The following is a 22,980-nucleotide window of genomic DNA, read 5'->3' as shown; positions in this document are numbered from 1 at the left end:
TGAAGTATTTTGATTTTAAAAAAAAAATCACAATTTTTTTCTGTACAGATTTTTTCCTTTAAAGAAAGTGCATGCTTGTATATTTCCGTGTTTTTGTTTCATACAATGCTGCTATTTTTTCCAAATTCTGGATGGAGCAAGATGAACAGACATTCTCACAGTGAAGCATGTATTGTATTTCAAAATAAGGTTCCAGCTCTATTTAATCAAACCTATTTTATTTCCCATTTTTCCTTCTCCATGGTTTTGATATTCTTAATATTTTTAAAACATTTTCCCAGGTAACTGATGATGAAAATCGATTTTTTGCACAGAAAACTACCCAGTGGATTCTCTTAAGTGCAATATTTTCCTGTGAAGAACAAATACTCCCTCTGCTTGGTGTAGAGTGCTAGAGATGGCCGTGTGTACCCAAAGAAACTTCTCAGCATGATTGGTAGAATCTGTTTACATGAGCTGGCTTTAAATTACTTTTTATCAACTGTTTGATAGTTAAAAACCCATTCTGATGTTTATTTAGCTCTCGGGCAACCTCTTAAAGTTTAAAAACACAGTGTGAAAAGTCTGTTCAGAGCTATGATATTTTCAATCACAGCTTTTCAAATTAAAATGTTCCCTGAAGTGTCTGATGTAGGGTGAGATCAACATGACCCAACTTAAAAGTTGTGGATGACAGGGCAGGAGGGCTTACGCATGAAGTTCTCTGGATCCTTTGCTTCTGAGCTTTTTCTCCTATTAAATTCCATTTCCTAAAGTTAGTGAAATTGTTTCAGAGTGTTTTGTGACAGGCTCTACATGAGAGTGGAGGAAGAAAGTGTATACATACTTCTTCAAGCAAAAGTCAGGAAGGCCAAGGAGGGAATTATATTTGCTCTTATCCTCTTCTTTCTTCTGTGAAACTGAGAATCCTGAGAACTGCTGGTGCTCCCAACTCAGAAGGAAGATCAGTTGACTGCTCCACAGGCAGAGTTCCCTAATCTTTGTCAGTGGTGACATTGGCTTTCCAGAAGCAAAAAAGACTAAACGCTATATGCCTTTATCATTTATTCCTGAATGCCTGTTGAAAGTGATCTCTGTGACAACAGTTCTCACCTTAGCTGTTCTTCCTGCAGCACTGCAGTTGTGTTCTACGTGCAGAGCGGGCATCCTTCCGCGGTGATCAAGGCATCAGATGTCTCACGGACTCTGCACATGCAGCTTTTGAAACAGAAGGCTGACTTCCTGCTTTTTAAAGTCCTGCGAGTAGACACAGCTGGTATGTTTTGGATTGTGCTTGCTCGTCTCAGAACTTTGCAGGCATTTGGCTAACACAGCACCTGGAAACACTGCATGAAGTCTTTCTGTCTGCCATCTGGTGTCTGGGCTTGGTGGGTGTAGCTTTACAAAAGATGATGTTCAGGACAAGGCTTAAAATGCTTCATGATTTGTGGTAGGTAGACTGGTGCTGGTCACTCTTAAAAGACATCATCTATATCAGCAGGCAAAAGCACATCTTCATCTGGTCTGCAGGGAGGCCTGTGGAATGAGGATAAAGATACCTTACATACTACCTTCCCTTAGAAGATGTGCAAAACTTAATAGAGCCATAAAGTAGATATGTTTCATGTCTGCCTCCTTCAGGGCTTTTAGAGTTCAGTAAATAGATTTGTAATCTAACTTTTTCTTGTCTGCCTGTATCAGGCAAAATGGCTGATCGCCGTGTTACCCCCTAGTCTTCTAATCTTTGGCATGTACACAGGCCACTGGGGTTTCCTATAACAAACTCTTTCTTTTGCCCAAAAAGATGCTTGAACTTCTAAGCTTATTTTAAGCTTCACTAGTAATGTCAACCCTTTACGATCCTTAGGTATTACAGACATGACTTCTCCATAATTTAAAATCAGGACACAACAATTCAAGTACAAACAAAGTAAGCAAGCTCTGGTGATAAAATAGTCACACATTGTGTAGTAAATTGTCTTTATTTACTGGTTGAAAAGGTTGTTCTTCTGTTATAAATATACTCTGATTACATTCTTTCTGCTCACAGCCAGCAGTCTGATAGACTGTAGATATATTTGACACATAAAGGAAGAGGAGTTTCAAAATATATCACAGTATTATCAGCCAGATGCTTTGCTGCTAATCTTCTCTAACATTAAGAGGATGCATGACAAGTTGTCCATGAACACAACTGACCCTGTGTTTGGTTCTATTCTTAGCCTGTCTTTTGAAATGCTCTGGACATGGGCACTGTGACCCCATAACAAAGCGCTGCATTTGCTACCAGCTGTGGATGGAAAACTTGATTCATCGTTATCTGAATGATGGAGAGAGTAATTGTGGTGAGTTTGGATATTGTGGGATGTCTTTCAAGAGCAACTTGTCATGTGAGACTGTTGATTATTTGTTCTCAGAATGGGGAACACTTAAGAGGTAGATGCTGAGGGAAGACTAAAACAGTCTCTATTTTCCAGCCCAACAATACCTTCTTATAGAAAGATATTTGAATAATTTCTTGAAATGATGTCTTGACAGAAGTAGCTTAAATTTTACAGAGAATCACTATTTGTTGAAAAAAAAAAAGTGAAAACTTGGTCATGGGAGGGAGATTTTGCAATAATTTGGGGCCAGTTGGAGGGTTTGTTGAATAACATGGGCATTGCAAAGCTTTTGAGTAGGATTGTTGCAAAGCTGGGAAAGAGGCAGCAATTTCAGTTTTTCTAAGTGGGTGACTGAGGCTTCTGTGCCAGAAATATGATCTGATGTAAGCAAAGAATGCATCAGTGTTCTGGATTGACCGATACTGACCTTTAGAACCTGACAACCTGATAACACTGACAACTGTGAGTATACACGTGTTGGAGTTCAAATTACTGCACATCTCTCTGTATCCTTTCCTGTTTTTCTGGATTTATAAATATGAGTGTGCAGGTAGAAGGAATTACCTCTAATCAGCTCCTCTTTTGAAGCACTAAAGTTCCAGACCCAGAGTACCTCCGTTTATTTCAGCTAGGAAATGATAACTGAAGTGGTAACCACGACCCTTTACAGAACTGTCAGTTCCCACATAGACCAACTATCTTGGGATGGTAAAAGGTATTTGAGAGGAAAAAAATTTTCTGATGTAAACTTCTAATCTTAAAGCCTAAAGACTTTTAGGAATTCATCTAAGAATATGTTAGTGCTGAGTTTTCCTGCATGCCTCTTGTCACTCCCCATTTCTCAGGATTGGTTATTTTAATAGAGTTATATTAGAAGTTATTCTATTCACATGACCTCACAAAGCACTGTTGTGTTTCTTTTTTCAGAGTGGAGCATACTATATGTGACTGTATCTGTTTTTATTTCGATTGTGGTCATGGTAGGGCTTGCCTGGTTCTGCATCTGCTGCTGTAAAAGGTACATGATTTGTGTTTCTTTTTGATGGGATATGCACAAAAATTGCACACAACTGGCACATTTTTGTCCAGTCCATAGCACTAAACCACTGAGCTCATTTTGGACATTTGAGGAGCTTCCCCTAGCTGTTTCTGTAGACATACACTTATTTTGAAAAAAAGGAGTATCCATTTGTGTATCTGTGATCTTCTGCATTACAAAAACCAAAAAAGTTTGTGTTGCAGTATCCTTCATATTAAGTGATAGTTAATGTTAAATGCTGAGAGTATGCTGCAGATCTTCAGTCTCCTACTGAGCCCTGCAGGTACTCCATGGTAAGAAAAAAAAAGGCACACCCTGAAGGTCACTGAAGTAGGAATGTTCTAGACCATGGGAAAGAATCTGCTCCCAATCTGGTTTCTCCCTTGGACAGGAAGGGTGGGTGGCCAGACTGCGTGTGGTTCACAGGCAAGGAGTACAGTGATCTCAGTCATGCAGACTTCTTGCTTTCTCTTTTCTTAAACAAGAGCATTCATACTACTGAATGTTGTTTCTCTCCCTGCCTCCCCTCCAGTCTTTCCTAGTGAGCTGATAACAAATTCTCTTTCAAGTGACAAGCCCCTGCGAGTTCTGTCACTAGAGCAAGTGTTTTTTCTGCAGCTCAAATAGCTCAGCAAATAGATAGCTTGTTCAGGTGTTAGCAAAAATAAAATGCCATCAAAATCTTTCTGGATTTTCATATTTTTCTAGGGTGTCTTTGCAGTATGTAAAGGATGTGTAGGAGGCAATACCAATTTTATTTTTATGGCTGAAGGAACAGTGCTGTTAGTAGAAAACTTTAAATAGTAAAGTATGTCCTATTCTACTCCCACAGTGTGGGGTGGAGCCTCACAGGCTTGTGTGTATTGGATGATTATTTGAGGGATTTTTTAATGAGTTCAGCTGCTTCTGTCCTTTGTCCTCATGTGGCTTGTGTCTGAGAGTGAGGGCTGGTTGATGTAGATCCATGTGAAAAAGAGGAGGGAATTACAGCATGGGACAGAATGACAAGAGATTCCCTTTTCCTTGTGGAAACTACATGAAAAAGACAGTGTAGACTCAAGATTTGGCTAGAGTTTTGGAGGTTTTAAAAACTTTGAATTGCCAGATGAATTCTACAGAAAATCATGGATGGGAGGCCAAGGCTGGCTGTTGCTGTAATGCTGGCTGAGCAGTAAGGTAGTTTCTGTACTGTGAACTGTGGGGACACATGAATATTTATTTACTGTGTTTGTAGTTACTATGTTGAAATTGAACAAACTGTGGCTTAGGAGAGCAAATCAACCTTCCTTGCTTTCTTCATCTTTCTGTGAACGTGAAAACTAACTATACTGTCTTGTCCATATTGTACAACTGCCTTGTTCAGGTCTAAACTGGAAATATTTTTAAGTGGAGGTGAGAAAGTACAGTGACATTTTGTATATTGGGGTATGTATATGAAAAGGAAGGGGAGTCTGATTTATATGTGTACATGAGAATTAAATGTCTTTTTGGTTACTGTCTTTTTAGCAGGAAGAGAACAAAGATAAGAAAGAAAACAAAATATACCATCCTAGATAACATAGACGAACAGGAGAGAATGGAGCTACGGCCCAAATATGGTATGTGCTGTATGGCAGCCTGGGAACTCACCCACCAGGCGTGCAGCCAATGCTTCTGAATTGATACCTGTAGCCAGGAGGAGCCCAGAAGCAGGCCTACAATTTGGGAGTGGGAGAAACAATCAGACAGTGAAGTGGTTGGGGGAGAATCAGTTAATTTCTTTAACAAAGCTTTGGGCTCAGCCTCTTCTCTGAGCTTCTGAGTTTATCTTAATTTAGAACATTCAATTGCCCCACAGATTTTCTCCATATAAGCTTTCCTCCTCTACACATGCTTTAATCTGGAGCTGTTTTTGTTGCTGGGCAGCAGTTCCGTCCTGACCCATCAGTGCCCTCTTAGACATCAGTAGATTTCAGCTGCTGTTTACTTATCTTTTAATTTACCTGACTTTCAGTTTTTAGCAGGGGAAATGTTTGAATCCAAATAAAACCATAAAACCATTCTGAGAAATTGCTGTCCTAGAAAGACAGAGATAATGTTTCTGTAGAAACCATGACCTTTCATTACCACTCATGTTAATAAGGTCTTTGAGTGGACAGACTGATTTCCAGATTCAAGATATTAAAAATATATTGGGTCTGTACTAAGATAATCTAGTTGTTTAACTACATTTAAATTTAAGTAAATATATTCACATTTCAGAGTCATAAACTGATGGGTCTACAATGAAGTCATAAGAGTATCTGAAATGGTATATGATACCTCTTAAGCCAGTTTTTGTATTGGTGTATGCTGTTACATAGCACTGCAGAGAGTGTTTTCACTTACCTTTCATATCAGAGCTGGGGAGATGGTTAGATGTTATTAAAACCCCAAGCCTTTCTAATGAGTTTGTTTTGCTTTTTTTATTGTCAGGTATAAAACACAGAAGTACAGAACACAACTCCAGTCTGATGGTCTCTGAGTCAGAGTTTGACAGTGATCAGGACACTATCTTCAGCAGAGAAAAGATTGAAAGAGAGAATTCTAGGACACTTATAAATGGATCCATCAGAAATGGAGTTTCCTTCAACTACAGCTCCAAAGACAGATAACTGAATGAGGGTAAAAGCACAGAACACACTGGTGTGACACATCTGAAACATGTTGGCCCATCTCTGTTTTTCCAGAACCAAAATCCTCCTAAAATATCAACTAATTGCAAATTAAAGGGTAAATTTTTAGCACAGGTCGGGAAAGGCAGAAGGAGGGAGAAAGGTCAACGAACTCCTCTTGTCATCATTACAGAAAAAAGAAAAAGAATATCTTATTTCTTGTATGTTCTGTGCTGAATGTTTGAACTTCAGAAGGCCATTTTTTCTATGTCACTGCTACAAAACTAGCCAGAGCTGTTCTGCTACAAACTGTGGTAACTAACAATAGCATACAGATTCATATATGCTCCTGATGCTCTTTTTGAGAAGTAGTGTGGTTTACAACAGCAAAAGCCAATATAGATGAATTTCTTACAACTATAGAGAGCAATATGTGGCCACAGGCTCCATCTTAATTTGCAGTTTAGGATGGAAACACCGAGAGCATTTTTAGTGCATTCTCTTTATCCAACTGTACTTTGTGACTTTCTTTTCTAGGGTAGTGTTCATTTGGTGAAAACATTCTTGTTTTGAGAGAAAGTTAACAACTAGAGCAGTTACACTGGATCAGCTGTAACGTAACATGGTATATCTGTGTCCTGTAGGATGCAACGTTCCCTGTATTCACATAGGAAGTGTGGTGTCTGCAGGGAAATCCAGCCTTAGGTTGTTTCTGTTATGATCAACTTGCTTTGGCTCTGCCATGTCTATCCAGGAAGCTGTAGCAGGAAGGACTTGGTGTGATATGCCTTGAGAAACATTTTGGGCATCCCAAACAAACTTTTTAGATCACTTTGAGGAGCTCTGGACCTTTTAAGACTGAATGCTCAGCTGAGGTGAGTTTTCATCTGTCAGCATCACATGCTCAATTAAGGAATGTGCTGGGCACTTGTGCAGGGAAATGTTTGTGGCTAATACCCTGTGTGGAGAAAGAGGTTCACTGTACTTCATTGTTGTGATTTCATTGATCAATACTGAGCAATGTTTTAGCTTGAACATGAGATTGTTTGACTTTTTCCTCTCTGGCTATTGAGTGACTGGATGTGTTGACCTAAAGAGATCCTTTTAGGTCTTTAGCAGGGGTAGGTGTATTGCACTTCTGACATTCTTGTTCACAGTCTGGGTAATTTGTTCACAGTCTGCTTGTTAGGCTTTGAAATCATGGCCCCAGCACTGCTTTTGCAGTTCCTAACTGAAGACCTGACTTTTATACACAGGCCTCACTTGTAGGGGCAATCTGCATCAGTAGTACTGTTTAGCCATGACATCAGCTTTTCCTGGGGGTCCTCTACTGATGTACTGAAGTCTAGGGCTGAGATGGAGGAATGATGTGTTTTGATGGAGAAAATGTTCCTCTGGAACATTTTTGAAGAGCTTTTCTTTATAATGTTTTGGGTTTGTTTGTTTGTTTGTTTGTTTTTTAAATCCAGTGGTAGAGAACCTGTTATCAGAGGATGGAGCAGTATAGAGATCAAGGGGAGCAGTTTAGAAGAGTCAGGGAGGGGACATAGCTGATTTCCATCAGGAGGAATAATGCAGTAGAGACTTTTGGGGCTTTCTCCATACTTTCTTAGAATTCTGAACAACAGAGTAGCTGGGTTGAACACTGTGGCCTCTGTGCTTCTCTTGTTAATGGGCTTGGGCAGCATCCAGAACTGTCTGGGCTGGAAAGAAATCAGTGTTCAAAAGGTGCAGCAACGTAGCATGCTCATAACTTGTTTCATACTTTCGATTCTCAAGTGCAGTCAACAACAGTCCCTAAGGCTTTTCCCCTTAGGCTGTTCCCTAATTCAGTTCCCTAAGCACTAAGGAGTATTTATCCTGTGTCCAGCCCTGCATTTTTCTGGAGATTTTTGTGTGGCTGTAGGAGTCATTGTGGTGGGAGAGGCTGTGAAGAGCTAAAAAGGGCTAATACAGGTCTTGTCCATGTTTTTCCCATACACACCAGCAAAATGCAGTATGAATGGTATGATTTGCTTTCTTCAGTAACCAAGTTTCAAGTCTGTATATGGGGGGTTAGGCTGTTTCTTGAAACAAATCTACTTAATCACATTCTCCCTCTTCTTAAGATTATGTGTGTGTATGTATATATATATGTATATTTAAATAACTTGGTCAACAAAAGCAAGGTCAGCTTCTGATGTCTTTCAGTTCCTGCTCCAGATTGTTAACATAATAAAAGAAGTGTTCACTTTAAAGCATTCCTGAAAAAAGTTAAAGGTCATTCAAAATAGCAATTTATTTCTTTCCTTTGAAATTCAAATGTTGGGATTAATCCACTATGAACAACTACACAGAATGTTCTAGCAGGAATTATTCTCTTGAAAACATGTATTTTTAAATGAGCAAATGGGTTGCTTAAATAATTTCAAGTTTATACATGCTGTGCTGCCATTGATGCTTCTGCTAAATACTGTCTCCAGTGTGCCTTTATCTATAAGCTTACCTTCTAGGACATGTCAGTGCAGTCAGCAGCATCTGTCAGTTTTGTGAAATTAGTGACTTATGTCTTTTGTGTTTATTTTATGTTTTAAAGCCAGTGCTGAAACCTAGGATATTCTTCTTTGAAGGTATTGAAATATCATTTTTTAAAACAAACAAACCCCACCAAAATGAAAAACTGTTTCTCTAGCAAAACAGCTCCAGGAATCATAAACTTGCATTCCTTAATGCTGCAGAATTTCCAGGACTATTCCCCTGCTCATGGACACACACTGGTGGGCCCAAATCTTTGAATCTCTGGTAAGTTCATGGGCCATGAGAATGTATGCATGATTTGGCTGTGTTTCTCACACTAACAAATAAGAAATATTAGACCAATTTCTCATTGTATAAGGCCCTAGCAAGTGGAAGTGTAGTTGAATTGGTAAATTCAGTTCTCTAAATGATACTTTGACATCTTTGTTGCTAACAGTATTTTAGCTACGTTTTCAAAGTTGAATATAGTTCAAAATTTTCAGCTGCTTCTGATTCTACTAGTTTGGTTATTCCAGCTGCTTGGAAAGAGAAGTTATTCCTCTAACCATAAGAGCAGCTTTTAATCTATGGCACTTGCACAGAATCTGAAAGTAATAATTTCTGGCTCTGTGTATTTGTGGTATCACGTTTGTGTCACTTGGCCAAGTATATGTGTGTGTCAAGAATTTAGGAGAGACTATAGGAAGCCTTGTATCTTGATTCAGTATAATCGTTACTTTTGGAACTACTGCTTTCTTGCAGAATGTCACCTCATACCATGAATGAAAAGGTCAGAAAACTGGCTGTAACGGTGCAAACACAATTGCAGGATTTGGATTCTAACCCTTTGGTTTGGGTTATTATAGGTTCCAAGCAGGTTCTCAGTCCTCACGTTTACTTCTGCAGAATGTTTTCCTTCACATACAAAAAGAGTACTGGCAGCTGATTTGTAAAATAGGGATGGGGCGGTTCCCAAAAGACTCATCTGCACTGAAAAGCAGAGGAGACCACATAGAGCTTGTCCCGTGTGGTTCGGAGTCTACTGAAAAGAAAGAATAATTCAGTTTGGCACTGCTAAGATACTGTCTCTTGTTGAAGGCAGACAGTGTGGTGATATTTGCAGTTCCTCACTGCCATGAAGTGTAAGCACTGGATTTTCATTTGCATCTTGGTTTTACATGCACAAGCAGGGACTGTCCAGCTATGTAAAAGGACTGCCTTTGTCTGCATTTTAAGGAAGGAGTGTATTTTGGAAAAAACTTCCTAAGCATTAAACAGGTTCAGAACCCAGTTGTAGTATTCAATGCAGTACATACACAGCATGAAACTGCTATGGCTGCGAACAGGTAATTGTCTCATGGATTTTATTTTCCTAACCAGAATTGTACTGCAGTATGAAACAAAGGTTACTTTAGCAAATCTGTTGAGATCCACATCCAAATTCTCTGTCCTGTGGTTCAACCTGTCATATTAAGTAGAGAAAACCAAGCAAAATGCAAAATGTCTAAATTGTTTATCTGCATAGGGGAAAAAAGCTTATTCTTGTTTTGTGTGTAAGAATAGATTATCAACTCTGTCCTTTTAGTAAACACTCCTACTCTCCCTCTGTCAGATGCATCAGATAAAAGTACTGTTCAAGCCTCTGTTTTGTGCTGTCAGATGTTTGCTTATATTATGTCAATTTTCCTTTCCTTGGTCTCCTGTGGGCAAACAGAAGTGCACAACGTGCAAGGAATTTAACAATGAGAGAGTGCATTCGTGTGTTCTCTGTGCTGGTGTGAACTTTCCTCAGTCTGATGTTCTTGAAATAACTGAGTTCCTAGGCAAATGTTCTATTCCTGCTTTTAACCTGAAGTGAAACTAATATTGCCCCCCAATATACAGGTAATGGGCAGGTCAGGTGGAGCTTCAGGATGGCAGTAATAAAATTATGGTGTCATCTTCTGACAGTTAGGTGAGGTTTGAGAGAGGAAAACGTTCCTCCAGGAGAAGGGAAACAGGATAGAGGTGAGTTAGTTTCTTAATGTCAGTTGTTGCTTATCAGGGATCTCTAACTTGAGTACTAATCCCATGCTTCTGCAGCAAAGAAAAACCCATTTCATGTACCTTTTATATCCTTAATTCCCCAAGGCAAAGGAGGGAAATATAAAGGTTAGAAATAATATTTTAAGAGGGAGGCAACAAAGGCGATTGATTTTTGCACAGGCTATGAATCAGGTGCAGATGAGCTGCACATCTGTATTTTGTCTCTGTATGAAAACACTTCTCCCTGTGGATGGATGGGTGAGCTATTACAGAATTTATATTAGGAATCTGTTTCTAGAAAATGTTATTTATTGCAAATGCTATTGTATTGTAACTGGAACCATTTCTGAGCTGAAATTACTACATTTATGTAACTATTAATAAAATTTTGGCTTTCCTTTTAGAAACTTGTCAGGTACTCTTTAAGCATGGCATTCTGTATTGGATCCAACAGTCAGGCCAGGCTAATTGACATATGTTGTCTTCCATAGCTTGTCTGTACTCAAGCATAAAAGCAATGCAGTAGCTGATTCCTTGCCTCCCTACTGACAGAAGCATCTTTTATTAGAGGTGACATAATTCAGCAGATCAGAGAGCAGGAAAAAAGAATAACTTACTGCACTTCACAGTATGTTTTCTTGTGGTGCTTGTCCTTACTTAGTTTAATTGGCAGTGTGTAAGTAATGCCAGCTGTCATGCCAAGTGTGGTTTCACAGGTATTGTGGCTTACTCTATAATAGATTCTATACTTGAGTCAGCTTAGCAGTAATCAATTCAATCAATGTATATTGCACAGGTGTGCAATATAACCCAAAATATGCTGTTAGAAAGGGGTGGGTTAGTTGCTTGTTTCTGAACTAGAAAATAAAAATCCTTCCATCATTGTGTATTACGTTTGTGCTGACTAGTGATAATAAAAGATGCTGTGAGATAGATCTGGCTTTCTGTAAGGAAAAAAATCATACACCATGAAAACAACTTTTTAAGTCCATTTGGATAGACGGTGCAGCGGTCTAGGTACCTCAAAACCTTGCCACTGGACTGCAAGGGAATGCTGGCAGCTGAATGAGCTGATGAGATGCGTGTCCTTTGCTGAAAGGTGGAATCTGCCTCTTTGTTACTGCACTGTACATTTTGTGATAGCAGTAGGGTTCCCCCATCCCTGTGAGTAGGTGGTGCAACAGAGGATAATCGGCATGATTCCAAAACTACTTCAGCCAGTTGTGCTAAGCAGCTTTGGCACTCACTGATAAAGTGACTCAACCACCAACTTCTCATGGTTCTCCCCGGAAGGACCTAAGCAGGAACGTTTGACCTGGAGACTGTTTAAACAAGTGCTAAAATGTAACTTAGAACACTGTATCTAAAACTTTGAGATAGCTAAGTTGTTAATGTCAAGAAGAACACCTAAACATATTTTCTTGAGAGCTTGTTAGACAGAAACAGGGGCAGTGGGGGTGGGTGTGTGGGTGTATGTGTGAAACAGCTGTTTAAAGAGTAACTTAATAAAATAGAAATTGGCCATGACTGTGTCAAGTTGGAAATTACAAGACAATTTCTCAGGTTTTGAGAGTGTATTAAATAAATAGAAATAGAAGAGCTCCCAAAAATCTGTTCTAAATCTTAATGAAAGAAATAAAGAATTATGCAAGTAATCATATTACAAAAGCATAGAAGACACTCTGATCTATTTTGTGATAAAAAGTTTGACTCAGCATAAAAGACTGGCATACAAAATTACTGATGGCATATTACTATGCCCAAGTAGTCTCATATTTTATTTAGATTCGGGGGACTGTAATTGCAGGTACCAAAATCTTACACTGTACGAACCTGTGGATGCAAAGAAGTGGTGTCTTTTCCAGGGATAAAGCTGTCAGAACAGTATCTTCTGGGCAAATCTGAGAGACTGAACTTAATGTGGCTGCTATAAATTTGTCAATTCAATATTGAATAAGGTAATAAACCACAAAATCCAGTGCTTTCACAGAAGTTATTTATTAACTGAAAACATTTTTTAATCACAGTTTTAATATCCAGAAATTGCTAAACTATCACAAGTGCAATCAACACAACTGTGGTGTGAGAATTCAAGTAAGTCTTCTGTTGAAGAATCCCGGCTTTTGCTAGGAAGACAACTTTGATTATTCTGTGCTTAACTGATGTAGACTTTACTGACATGAGGATATTATGCTGGAATCCAACCCAATCCAAGCCAGACAAAGGTATTTTTAAGTTTCTTATAAACATTAATTATTGTTTGTGCTTGTTATCAGGCATTGCTAAAAAAAAGTAAACTCACTAGAAGTGCTATTATCAGAAAAGACATTAAGATTTTAAATGTATCAATGCATCAGATCAGTAACTTTGCAGTGAAGAGAGCAAACCCAGTTTATCCTCCAACTGCACTGTCCCAAGAAATACATTCACATTAAATACTACACTGTCATACAGCTGTAAATAAGATGATTTTAATTTTGACCTTATATTGTAGTTCACAGGCAGACATAATTGAATTCCAGTGGCAGATATTCTACCTGTGTACAATACCTGTAACTATGCCTGCATCATTGTGTTGTGGAAGCTGAAAATCAAAGCATGACCTTCTTTGACCGAGTTGTTTTTTCCAATAAATACTAAACACATTGGTAGCTGAGGCTGGCAAACAGCTTTCTCCCACAACTCTGTATTTCCCAAATTCAGGCAGCCTGTGTGCTCAACAGTGTAATCTTAGAAGTTGGTTATAGGAAAGTTTCTTGCAACTAGTGTAGAAAGAGGCCATCCTTTTTGTGTTCTTGACAACAAGCACAAATAACAGTACCAAGTCCCGACTATCACAACTATGTGGGTTTGGTGCCTTGGGAATTACTGGAAGGGCAGTAAATGCCCTTTAGCTGCTCTTCAGTTGGCATGATGCACACAGTACTGACAGATAATGTGCTCCAGACCCATCTGGTCTCAACTTCTACACAAACACAACCATAAAAAAATATTTAAAAATAAGGAGTAGCAGTCAATGCTACTTAATGTGCGCTTTAAACAAAAACCCTGTGAAACTTGGTTCCAGCTTGCTTTCCTTCCCTCCCCAAGTATTGTGTTACATGGTACCTCTTTGCCCGATGGGATAAAATATTTTAAAATATTTCATTTCATAGGGTACATTCATTGCTTTATAGAAAGAAGGACTCCATTGCCTTCCTTTATTTATTTTTAATAATGAACACAAGAAACAAAATTTATTCCACTTAATTTCTGCCATGCTGATTTATTCACCAAATTAACATAGCATATTTTTTAAAGTGTTTTGTTTGACTGCCATTAAAATAATGTTTAAACAACATTGTTTGTTTCATACTAAGGAAGCCTTACATCATCTTTTGAAGATGACAGAATAGTGAGGTGATGTATCAAAGCCTCACCTCTAACCACCTATTTAAATCTTTATTACATCACAAATGAGCCGTGTTCTTCACCTGTGTAACCACAAATCACTTCAAGACACAAAGCCCATAGGGATGGATACCTGCTCCTATTCTTTGAAGGGGGCGAGTTATGTTCCTTTAGACACTGAGTAATATTTACATCAGGGACTGTACTTCTACCCTAGGAGAGTCATGGTCTTTTCATGGAAGGGAGGGAATTTATCTGTATCATCATGTCACCACTTGTGCTTTCTTCACATATCCTTTACAATTCTGCAAGTTGTCCCTGTGAGTATCTTATCTTCCTCCTGGCTTCTCACTTAGATAGCAATTCTTTGTCCTGGACTGTCCTGTTCCCAGGACTGCTGGGGTAACAGGCATCAAACAAGGGCTATATTTTATCCTAGACATACAAGCTGTTGGGCACAAAGTACACCTCTTTGCTCAAAAACCTAAAGCTGAACAGGCAGCACCCCTGCAGTCAGCATTAACAGTGCTGAAAAAGCTGTCTGTTAGCCTATGTGGATGCCTAGATACGGCACAAAACAATTCCTCACCTTTTGTAAGCAGCAGATTCTCCCACAATTTAAAAACAAAAACAAAACCAACCCCAAACAAACAAAAAACCCCACCAACAAAAAACTCCTCCACACACTTGCTTCTAAAGGAGGTCCCATAACCACATTAGAAAGTGTGAGTATTTACACAAAATTCTAAAAGGAGGCTGCCATCCCAAACCCACCCTTATCCACACTGAAATACTAAAGGTAGAAAAAATGATGGTCTAGTTTCCCTTACAATAGCTTGCAATCTGTTTTCATTGTGCACAAGTCTCAAAGTTCTCCCAGTTACACAGGGGTAATCCAAGAACAATAAATGTACATTCCTACTCATTACTAAAAATACTAGACATTGTGATCACATTGCTGAAAAACTTGATGTATAAACAAAGACCATGTAAAAACATTTGGCAGCCTAGAATACTGTAGGTACCTCTATACACACACAGGACAGAGTTGATTAGTTCTAAAGGTAGAAGTTGCATTCATACATATTTCTGGCTCAAGAAGCTTATCAAAACAACAGCACTCTTTCCCAGGTTGTGGGGACTGTGCTGTTTGAAGGCTTCTATAATCCCCCAAGGCAGACATATTTGATTTCCAAGTATTCATCGATGCCGTATTTTGAACCTTCTCGCCCTAAGCCAGACTCCTTTACCCCACCAAAAGGACACTCCACTGATGAGATTATGCCTTCATTAACACCAACCATTCCAACTTCCAGCTGTTCTGCAACTCTCCAGATCTGAGCTGGATCCTGGGAGTAGAAGTATCCTGTTGTGCAGACACAAAGATACAGGAGTGAAAGTCAGTAATAGCAATTGCAGAAGACTGTGAAAAGGAGACTTCACAACATTCCAAATCATCAACCCGTAACACTAAAGCTCACAAAACCACAGAAATACACTTATCTGACAGAAAAGCATACCTGCTAAACCCACGTTAGCTGCATTTGCTATAGCAACAGCTTCTGCTTCAGTCTCAAATCTGTCAATGGAAAGAGAAAAAATAAAAATGAGGCCTGCAGTTCAGTTGCTGTCTTGCTGACTTACTGGCAAGAAGCAGTCTTATTGGGAATTAAAATGTCAATTTATTTTTCCCAGAAGTGTACATTAAAAAGCTAATTTAACTTTCACTTTGAAACACTGAAGTGTCTACCTCTTCTCTTAATTTAAACTGCAGTTACGTAGTTAAGATTACCTTTACCCCCCCTAGACACCTGGATGGTACCAAGACATTTACTTCACATGGGTAAGCCTACCTATTTCTCCAACTACATAGCACTCTCAACTCTGAGAGATGACCATATGTTCTTCCATCACATCCAATTGCTCTGCACAAAGGCAGAGAAGGCTTTAAGGAGAACAGACAGCTTCAACTCATCTAGTGTCAGAAAAGCTTAGGACTAGCAAATCACATGACAAGCTGAAAAGTCCTGTCTCCTATTTCATAACACAGATCATGAAGCTGATAAAGGTTTTGCTGCTACCTAGCCTTGCTTAACCATTGGAGATACTTTAATTTTCAAAAAGTTGCAGAGATGCTAAAATCAGGTAAAGAAACAAACAAGCTACATATCCAAAGTATGTTTTCACATGTGTACCCCAGTCTTTTTACAAAACTTGTGTGATCATACAAAAATATTTTTTGTCTTTCAAATCTTGTTTATTCAAAATAATTTTTCATTGTTTTTTTAATTGTTAATTTCAATCTGTAGAATTAATAATCTTACCTGATAACTGGTGCTAAAGGGCCAAATGTCTCCTCTTGGGTGCAAAGCATTTTTGTTGTAACATTACTAAGTAATGTTGGCTCAAAGAAATTCTTCCCCAAGCTGTGTCGCTTCCCTCCAGTCACAATAGATGCTCCTTGTGAAACTGCATCTTTAATGTGTTTCTCTACCTGAGGTATGCACAACAAAAATCCTAAAGTCAGCATCTAAGAATAAGCAATAACACATTTCCCAATGAAGAAATAATACTCTCCCAATATTTCAGAGAAAATTTTGAAGAGGTTTACACTTTGCAGAGGATCATTTGCAATATTATCTAATTTCTTTTCAATTCTTGTTTCTCTCAGTCTGACTTAATTTCAGAGGGATAAATTATGAACGTGGTCTCCAGACCACTTTTCTGTAGAAATTCAAAGCCTACACCTAATGTGAGAAAAAATCTTTGCAAAACTGAAAACTGGATCTTAAATCAGTGATCAAGCACTATGGAAATGGAAGCATATGACTGCCATGAAAAGAGAAACAACTCTCTAGATGGAACTGGCAAGAACATTTTCCTACATCTACATGATTCTACATACCCCCTATACTTACAATTTATCTAAAGACAACAAAATAAGAAGAAAACTAAAGTGGCAATCCCCACCTAGAATACTGTCCTTTGAAATTACAGAAATTACAGAAAGTTACTATATACAGTGTTTGCTTATTTGTTTATATCATTGTACCTGATACACATACTACACTTTCGTGATGCAAGAAGGGAAGGCAATGACGGAAAGAAATTCAAGAAAGAAATTCCTTTGTCTCCCAAATGCTGAATATTTTCCCATTATTTTATAAAGAGAATCTGGCAGCATTCGTGTGTAATGGATTCAAACCAAGCCTGAATGCAACTGAGCTGCAATTACCTTACAAAGTATGGGCCACTTGACTCAATAATCTTTAACCTTAGGAACAGTGAAATATTAGAGAACTTGTGACTTATTAGGATTTTTTAAAAAAAGAAATATTCCTGGAGTTGCAGGCCACTGAAAACAGAAGACCCAAACCATGCACATGAAGTTTAAAGTGATTACAGCATCCAGAGTTCTGGTATTTTTAACCCTCATAAATTATTCTGCCTAGCTTTTGCCAAAAAGAAACACCGTTCCCCAAAAGAAATTGTCAATCACAGTGCTTCAGAACTGCAGGATCACTGTACAACTCTCACAGTGTATCCAGTTTCAGTGAATGGACTTGAGAAGAGCTAGGGAGTAATCAGGAGGAATCAGTTTCTCCTATAGGAGGCCTCTCTTTCCCTTAATGGAAATGGGGATGATGCATGAACTGTCCACATCTGTTTGTCTGTATGTACACAGACTTAGGGGACAGAACATACTTCCAGCCACACTGCAAATACATTCTAATGAAACAAGGGAAAAAAGGTTAAACATAAATATAAATTTATTTTATGGATCATAAAAAGAAAATAAGGATGTTAAAAATGAACTATTTACTTATACCTTCTCCACTGCTTTTTCATTTATTAGTGGTCCTTGGGTAGTTTTTGCATCAAATCCATTTCCAACATGTAGTTCTTTCTCTATAGCTTTGGCAAACTTTTCCACAAATTCATCATGAATTCCCTTTTGCACCAGGAAACGGTTTGTGCAAACACAAGTCTGAAAACAAACAAGATCAGACAAAACCCCATTAGTTTATATTGTATTTAATCCATCCATTAAGTCATTCTGGCCTTCATGCCACAGCATGAGGTTACTACACTGATGTCCCCTGCCTCTCCTCCCTCATTCTAAGCTGTTACCTAGCTATGCCATTTCTTTCACCACTTATTTCACTTTAGAAATACAACTTCAACAAGCTCTCAGAGCGCACGTAAAATACATCACACTGCTAAGTTGCTTACACTGGGGAAATGTTTTTTGAGTTTTGTGGACTCAGATACGTGGATCAACCAAGGTCCAGAAGCTGCAAAAATACCTTCTAATTAGACTTCAGAATGCTGGACTGAGCAGCAAAAACTCAAATTACACTTAGTGATCTGGGGTCCTTTTTTCTACTCCTTTATTATCTGAGTTTGAGTTTGCTTTCTTCCTTCAAAAGAAAAAAGAAAGTTGTTTCTAAGTGCCTTCAATGGTCTATTTATTTGTGCTACCCCTTTGCTCTGATTGCATCCTATTTTGATTCCTACAGTATGTGAAAAGTAACAGCTACTTATCTTTCTCTACAGCAGCAGAGGTGCCTTTTATGATAGATCTTGTCCAGTCTGGGTCTGATACCTTAGTGGCCCTTGTTCCCTTTTGTTTCCTTTCTGTCTTCCCAATATTAGTCATGTCTTCTTATGTTATTCAAGTAAAGTTTTCCCTATCAAATGATCTCCCAGACCCACTGAAAATTTGGTGCTTCTCAAAAGCTGGAGTTCATCAGCTTCATGTTCACAGGTACCTGTAAGGCTGGAACAGTCTCCACACAGCCCTTCTCAGCTGACTGTTCTGGAAAGTGATGCTCTTAAAATTTTTTTGTCTCTAAATAAAATATATCTGAAGCAATGCACTCTTGAATCTTGTCTATCAGTTTTTAAAGCTACTCATTGTAGAAAAAATTATCTGTGAGTGTCTTAACAGACTGAAGCAAGATGGTGTCATTCACAGCTCTAGTTCTCCAATGAATTTAATGTTAACCAAACATATGAAAAATGCCTTATCACTTCTCAAGCTCCTGTAAGGGGTCTAGAGAACATCATCTTCTCTAATAGTGATGCTACTTACTGCCATGTATGTTGTGAAAATACATGGGATTTCGGTGTTGCTATTTAGACTTGCTGGTAACTGGCTTTAGTGTCCAGAGCCATGTGTGAGTGCAGCACCTTTCTCTTCACAATGAAGTGTTCTGTGCTTTCCTTTTATATAAAATAGCTTATTTACAGCTTAAACTTTATGTACAGGTCTTCATTGTCTAGAAACATGGACAAAAAATCTCACCTGTCCTGAGTTTCTATACTTGGAAGCAAGGGCTCCTGCGACGGCCCGGTCCACATTGGCGCTGTCAAACACAATAAAGGGAGCATGTCCTCCAAGCTCCATGGAAACTCTCTTCACAGTGCCAGCTGCGTGCTTCAGCAAGATCTGCAGGCAACAGAAGAGACACACACATCTGTACCTCTAACAGATGTGAACAGTGGAATCATGGATGCAAGGCAGTGAAAAATTAACGCTGGCAAGGAAATAATCTGCATCTTCTCTACAATGCTAGACCATCTCCTACAACAAAAACAAATTTCATCCATTAAAATCCTTAAAGATGAAGTTCTGGCCACGTACTAATGCAGAGAAAGACTTTGATCAACTTCAGGTCAGGTCAAGCTTTTATACACTAATATTGTCAACTTTTTTTTGTTTGTTATATTCTTTTTTGATTATAAAATCTTGACTACTCTTACAAGAGTTTTCCAAGATCTGGCAGAATCTGGTATTATGATTTGCCTTTTTCTTCATTCTGCATACAGCCATCCTAGAGAATTCTGTCATTTTGTAGCCACACTCTGCTGCTTTAGTGATTCAATTAAAGATGGTGACAAGATTGCTTATTGACTAAGGTCGACAGCTGAGATTCCAGGGCCTCACTCCTCTAATACTTTCTCTCAACTGCCGACGCCATTCTTGAATGGCACCTTTGAAACTCAGTTTCAGTGTTCTTATTAGTATGTTGTCACTTTATGATATGAACCAAGAACATTTTGTACAGGACTGTTCACATTATAGTTTAATAAAGGGCAGTTATCAAGAATTGCAGACAGGCATCCTCCTGTGATATACTGTTGCTAAAACATATAAGCAGTATCTCAAGAGGTACATAATTATTTAGACAATCTGTGTACACTAGCCAGAAAAGGCTCTGCATAACAGCACACACGTTCCCCCTACCTTTCTAGTATAACCACAGTAATAATCTTCAAGGATATTCTGTCCACGTATGTACCTTTCCTGTTGCTGTAGAGCCAGTAAAAGATATTTTGGATACCAATGGATCAGTGCATAGAACTTCCCCTACAGCTGCCGTCTGTTGTCTGGAACAAGGGACAACATTATACACTCCTGCTGGGATTCCAGCCTGGTTTGCAAGCTGCAACAAAAGAAAAACAGTATTTGCATTATTAGTGCATTTTGTAAGAGGAATAGTTATTTAATGATTGTTCGCTGTTTTGAAGAAAACAGTCTGTAAGTCAATGGAAGCCAAAAAGGCGCAGCAGAACAAGGAACAGGTGCCACAGGTGCTTGAGAGAGCAGCTTTGCTCTAGTTTTAAGCTGTCCGTGTGTCCAAAAGAACCAAATTAAAGATATAAGGATATTTTAAGTATCAAAACAGCCTGATCCCTTTTGTGGCTCTAGACCACATTAGATGCAATTTGTGAAGATTCTCACTAAACTAAAACACTTGCATCAAATCAGTTTGTCCTTTCTTCACGTATGAAGCTGGCCAGAGCTACCTTCCAAGCCCATCTGATTCCCTGTTTACAGTATCAGTCCATTGCTGAGTCCACACCTTAGCACTGAAAGCTCACCTCCCCAAGAGCTAATGCTGATAAAGGTGTGTCCTCTGCAGGTTTCACCACCACTGTACAGCCAGCTGCCAGAGCTGCACCAACCTTCCGGGTAATCATAGCGCTGGGAAAGTTCCACTAGGAAGAGAGAAAATAGTACAATCAAAGTTGGGGAAAATTTGTCTCCTGTTTTTGCAGAATTAAGTGACATTTTGAGCTGAGGGCTGAGCTGAAAACCTTGACATGACTCAGAAGAGTTCAGCTATGCTTACTGGGGTTATAATGGCTGCCACTCCTACTGGCTGCTTCAGCACCAGGACTCTTCTGTCTTTTGCAGATGCTGGAATAATATCACCATAAATCCGTCGAGCCTCCTCCGCAAACCACTCCAGAAACGAGGCTGAATACACGATTTCACCCTGTGCTTCTTTCAGAGGCTTCCCCTTTGATTAAATCAGATTGAAGATACATTGTAAGCAGCAAACAGAAGCAATATACACAAATACAAGTAATTCTGGAGTTTCTCTTCTTTTCTGAGTGCTTTATGATCCCCTCCCTCTTCCATACACTGCAATCTCCAACAAGGATTATATGATTGCAGTAGCAATAGTTGTGTGGATTCAATATCATTACTGTAGTCAATAATTTGTATGCTGTGCCTTGTCCTGCTCAGGACAAGGAAGAAAAGTAGCAAATGTAGTATGCATTTACTTACAAACTCTGAGTTAGCTGCTATTACCACTCTGAAGAAAGACACAAATCATGGCAAAAGAGTTAAAAGTTTATGCCAGGGTCATTTGTTTTGGGAGTATTGCTTTGGACTAACTTCAGGTCTGATCCCGTGGACTGAATGGCCATTAGCAGCTGTGACACCACATCACAGAGGAGCTGCTGAAGTACCTTCCACCAAGGTTTTGTTCAAAAGGACACCAGTTTGTGAGCTCCCAGACTGCTCAGTGATACAGACTGTGTGAGACTTGGAGACTTGCATGATTTTTCCTAGTCACAAACATTTCTGCCACGAGGACCGTGGTTTAGGTGGATGTATGCTTTTGCATGCCATGAAGCACAACATGGGTCTGGTTTCCTCTGATTAGGTACTACCATCATCAAACCAATGCACTTTACGTATGTCCGAAGAAGGAATGTTTGAAACGTGGCACAATATGCCCAAAGTTATTAAAAACGACACGATAGCTAAGTGGTGAAGGGCGCAGGGAGAGGCTTGATGCCTGTCAGTTTTACATGGTGTCACCTGCCTGTGTTGGGTTTCCCAGAGCGAGTGCCAGCACGGGGCAGTGCCCGTGCCCACCCCCAGCGCCCACTCACGTTCTCGGCTGTGATGATCCGGGCCAGCTCCTCCTTGTTCTCCATCATCAGCTCGTACCATCTGCGGAGACGCGCGCTCCTCTCCTGGGAGGAGGGAGAGACAAGGCTGCCGTGGCCGCCGCACGCAGGGACGGGGAAGCGAGGCCCCGGGACACCCGACCGCACCGGACCGCCCCGGGGCCCCTCGCCGCCACCTCCCGCGGCCGCTCACCTTGGCGGGGAGGCGGCCCCAGGCGGAGCCGGCTTCGTGCGCGGCCCGCACAGCCGCCCGCGCCTCGGCCACCCCGCAGTCGGACACCCGGCCCAGCTCCTCGCCGCTGGCCGGGTCCTGCACGGGGAAAGCGGCGGCCGTCTCCACCCATCGGCCGCCCACCAGGCCTCCCCGGCGCACCAGGGCGGCGGGCAGGGCCCGGCTGGCGGCCCTCACCGCCCCCGGGGCGAGCGGCGCGGGGCGCAGCAGGAGGCGGCGGCGGGCGGCGGCGGCGCCCCGCCGCAGGAGGGTGGCCATGGCCGCGCTCCGGCGACAGGCCCCGGCACGGCCCCGGCACGGCCCGCCCGCACCGCCCCGGAGGAGGAGCTGCCGGGGGGCCGGGCCAGGAGCGGCGGCTCGCCGGGGCACAAGGGCGGTGGCACCCGGCCAGGGACACACGGTCTGCCCGGGCAGGGCTGGGAGCGAAGCCGCGGGAGGCGGGGACCGGGAGGAGGCTTCTGCTTTCCGGAGCCTCGTTCGTTTCCCGCCCCCCCCCCCCGCCATCGAGACCCCCGCTTCGTAGGGAGAGGGGAGGCTTAGAGTCTCAGAATATCCTATATTGGAAGGAACCAACGGGGGATCATCGAA

General features: G+C 40.4%; 2 protein-coding genes across 2 annotated transcripts in view; one reads left to right on the top strand and one right to left on the bottom strand.

The window, feature by feature from the left end:
* KIAA0319 (KIAA0319 ortholog) overlaps window positions 1-6,286 on the top strand; it is a 33,295-nt gene extending 27,009 nt beyond the window's left edge. The window contains exons 15-19 of the mRNA XM_063420215.1: window positions 1,113-1,255; window positions 2,202-2,324; window positions 3,291-3,381; window positions 4,909-5,000; window positions 5,857-6,286. Coding sequence (XP_063276285.1) covers window positions 1,113-1,255; window positions 2,202-2,324; window positions 3,291-3,381; window positions 4,909-5,000; window positions 5,857-6,035 — 628 coding nt within the window. The 3' untranslated portion in view covers window positions 6,036-6,286. The remainder of the gene's footprint in view (window positions 1-1,112; window positions 1,256-2,201; window positions 2,325-3,290; window positions 3,382-4,908; window positions 5,001-5,856) is intronic.
* A 6,249-nt stretch (window positions 6,287-12,535) lies between these two features.
* Window positions 12,536-22,712, bottom strand: ALDH5A1 (aldehyde dehydrogenase 5 family member A1). The gene is made up of 10 exons (XM_063403761.1): window positions 22,354-22,712; window positions 22,143-22,226; window positions 21,086-21,256; window positions 20,835-20,951; window positions 20,252-20,395; window positions 19,255-19,398; window positions 17,776-17,934; window positions 16,271-16,440; window positions 15,467-15,525; window positions 12,536-15,312 (listed from the first exon to the last, which is right to left on the bottom strand). Exons 1-10 carry the CDS (start codon window positions 22,648-22,650, stop codon window positions 15,107-15,109), a joined length of 1,551 nt encoding a protein of 516 aa, XP_063259831.1. The 5' UTR covers window positions 22,651-22,712; the 3' UTR covers window positions 12,536-15,106.
* Between the last annotated feature and the right edge of the window lie 268 nt (window positions 22,713-22,980).

The sequence above is a fragment of the Prinia subflava genome, chromosome 1, assembly GCF_021018805.1.
Source record: "Prinia subflava isolate CZ2003 ecotype Zambia chromosome 1, Cam_Psub_1.2, whole genome shotgun sequence".
NCBI lineage: Eukaryota > Metazoa > Chordata > Aves > Passeriformes > Cisticolidae > Prinia > Prinia subflava.
The sequence above is the reverse complement of the archived record's forward strand: the minus strand, read 5'-3'. Positions and strand labels throughout refer to the sequence as shown.

Bases quoted from the DNA above. Each gene is read 5' to 3' on its own strand.
- ALDH5A1 (XM_063403761.1), bottom strand. From the start codon at position 22,650: ATGGCCACCCTCCTGCGGCGGGGCGCCGCCGCCGCCCGCCGCCGCCTC. The intron at 20,396-20,834 runs GTGAGCTTTCAG...CTTTTGTTGCAG, and splicing joins CAGCATTAGCTCTTGGGGAG to CTTGCAAACCAGGCTGGAAT. The intron at 15,526-16,270 runs GTAAGATTATTA...TTCCATTGACAG, and splicing joins CCTTTAGCACCAGTTATCAG to ATTTGAGACTGAAGCAGAAG.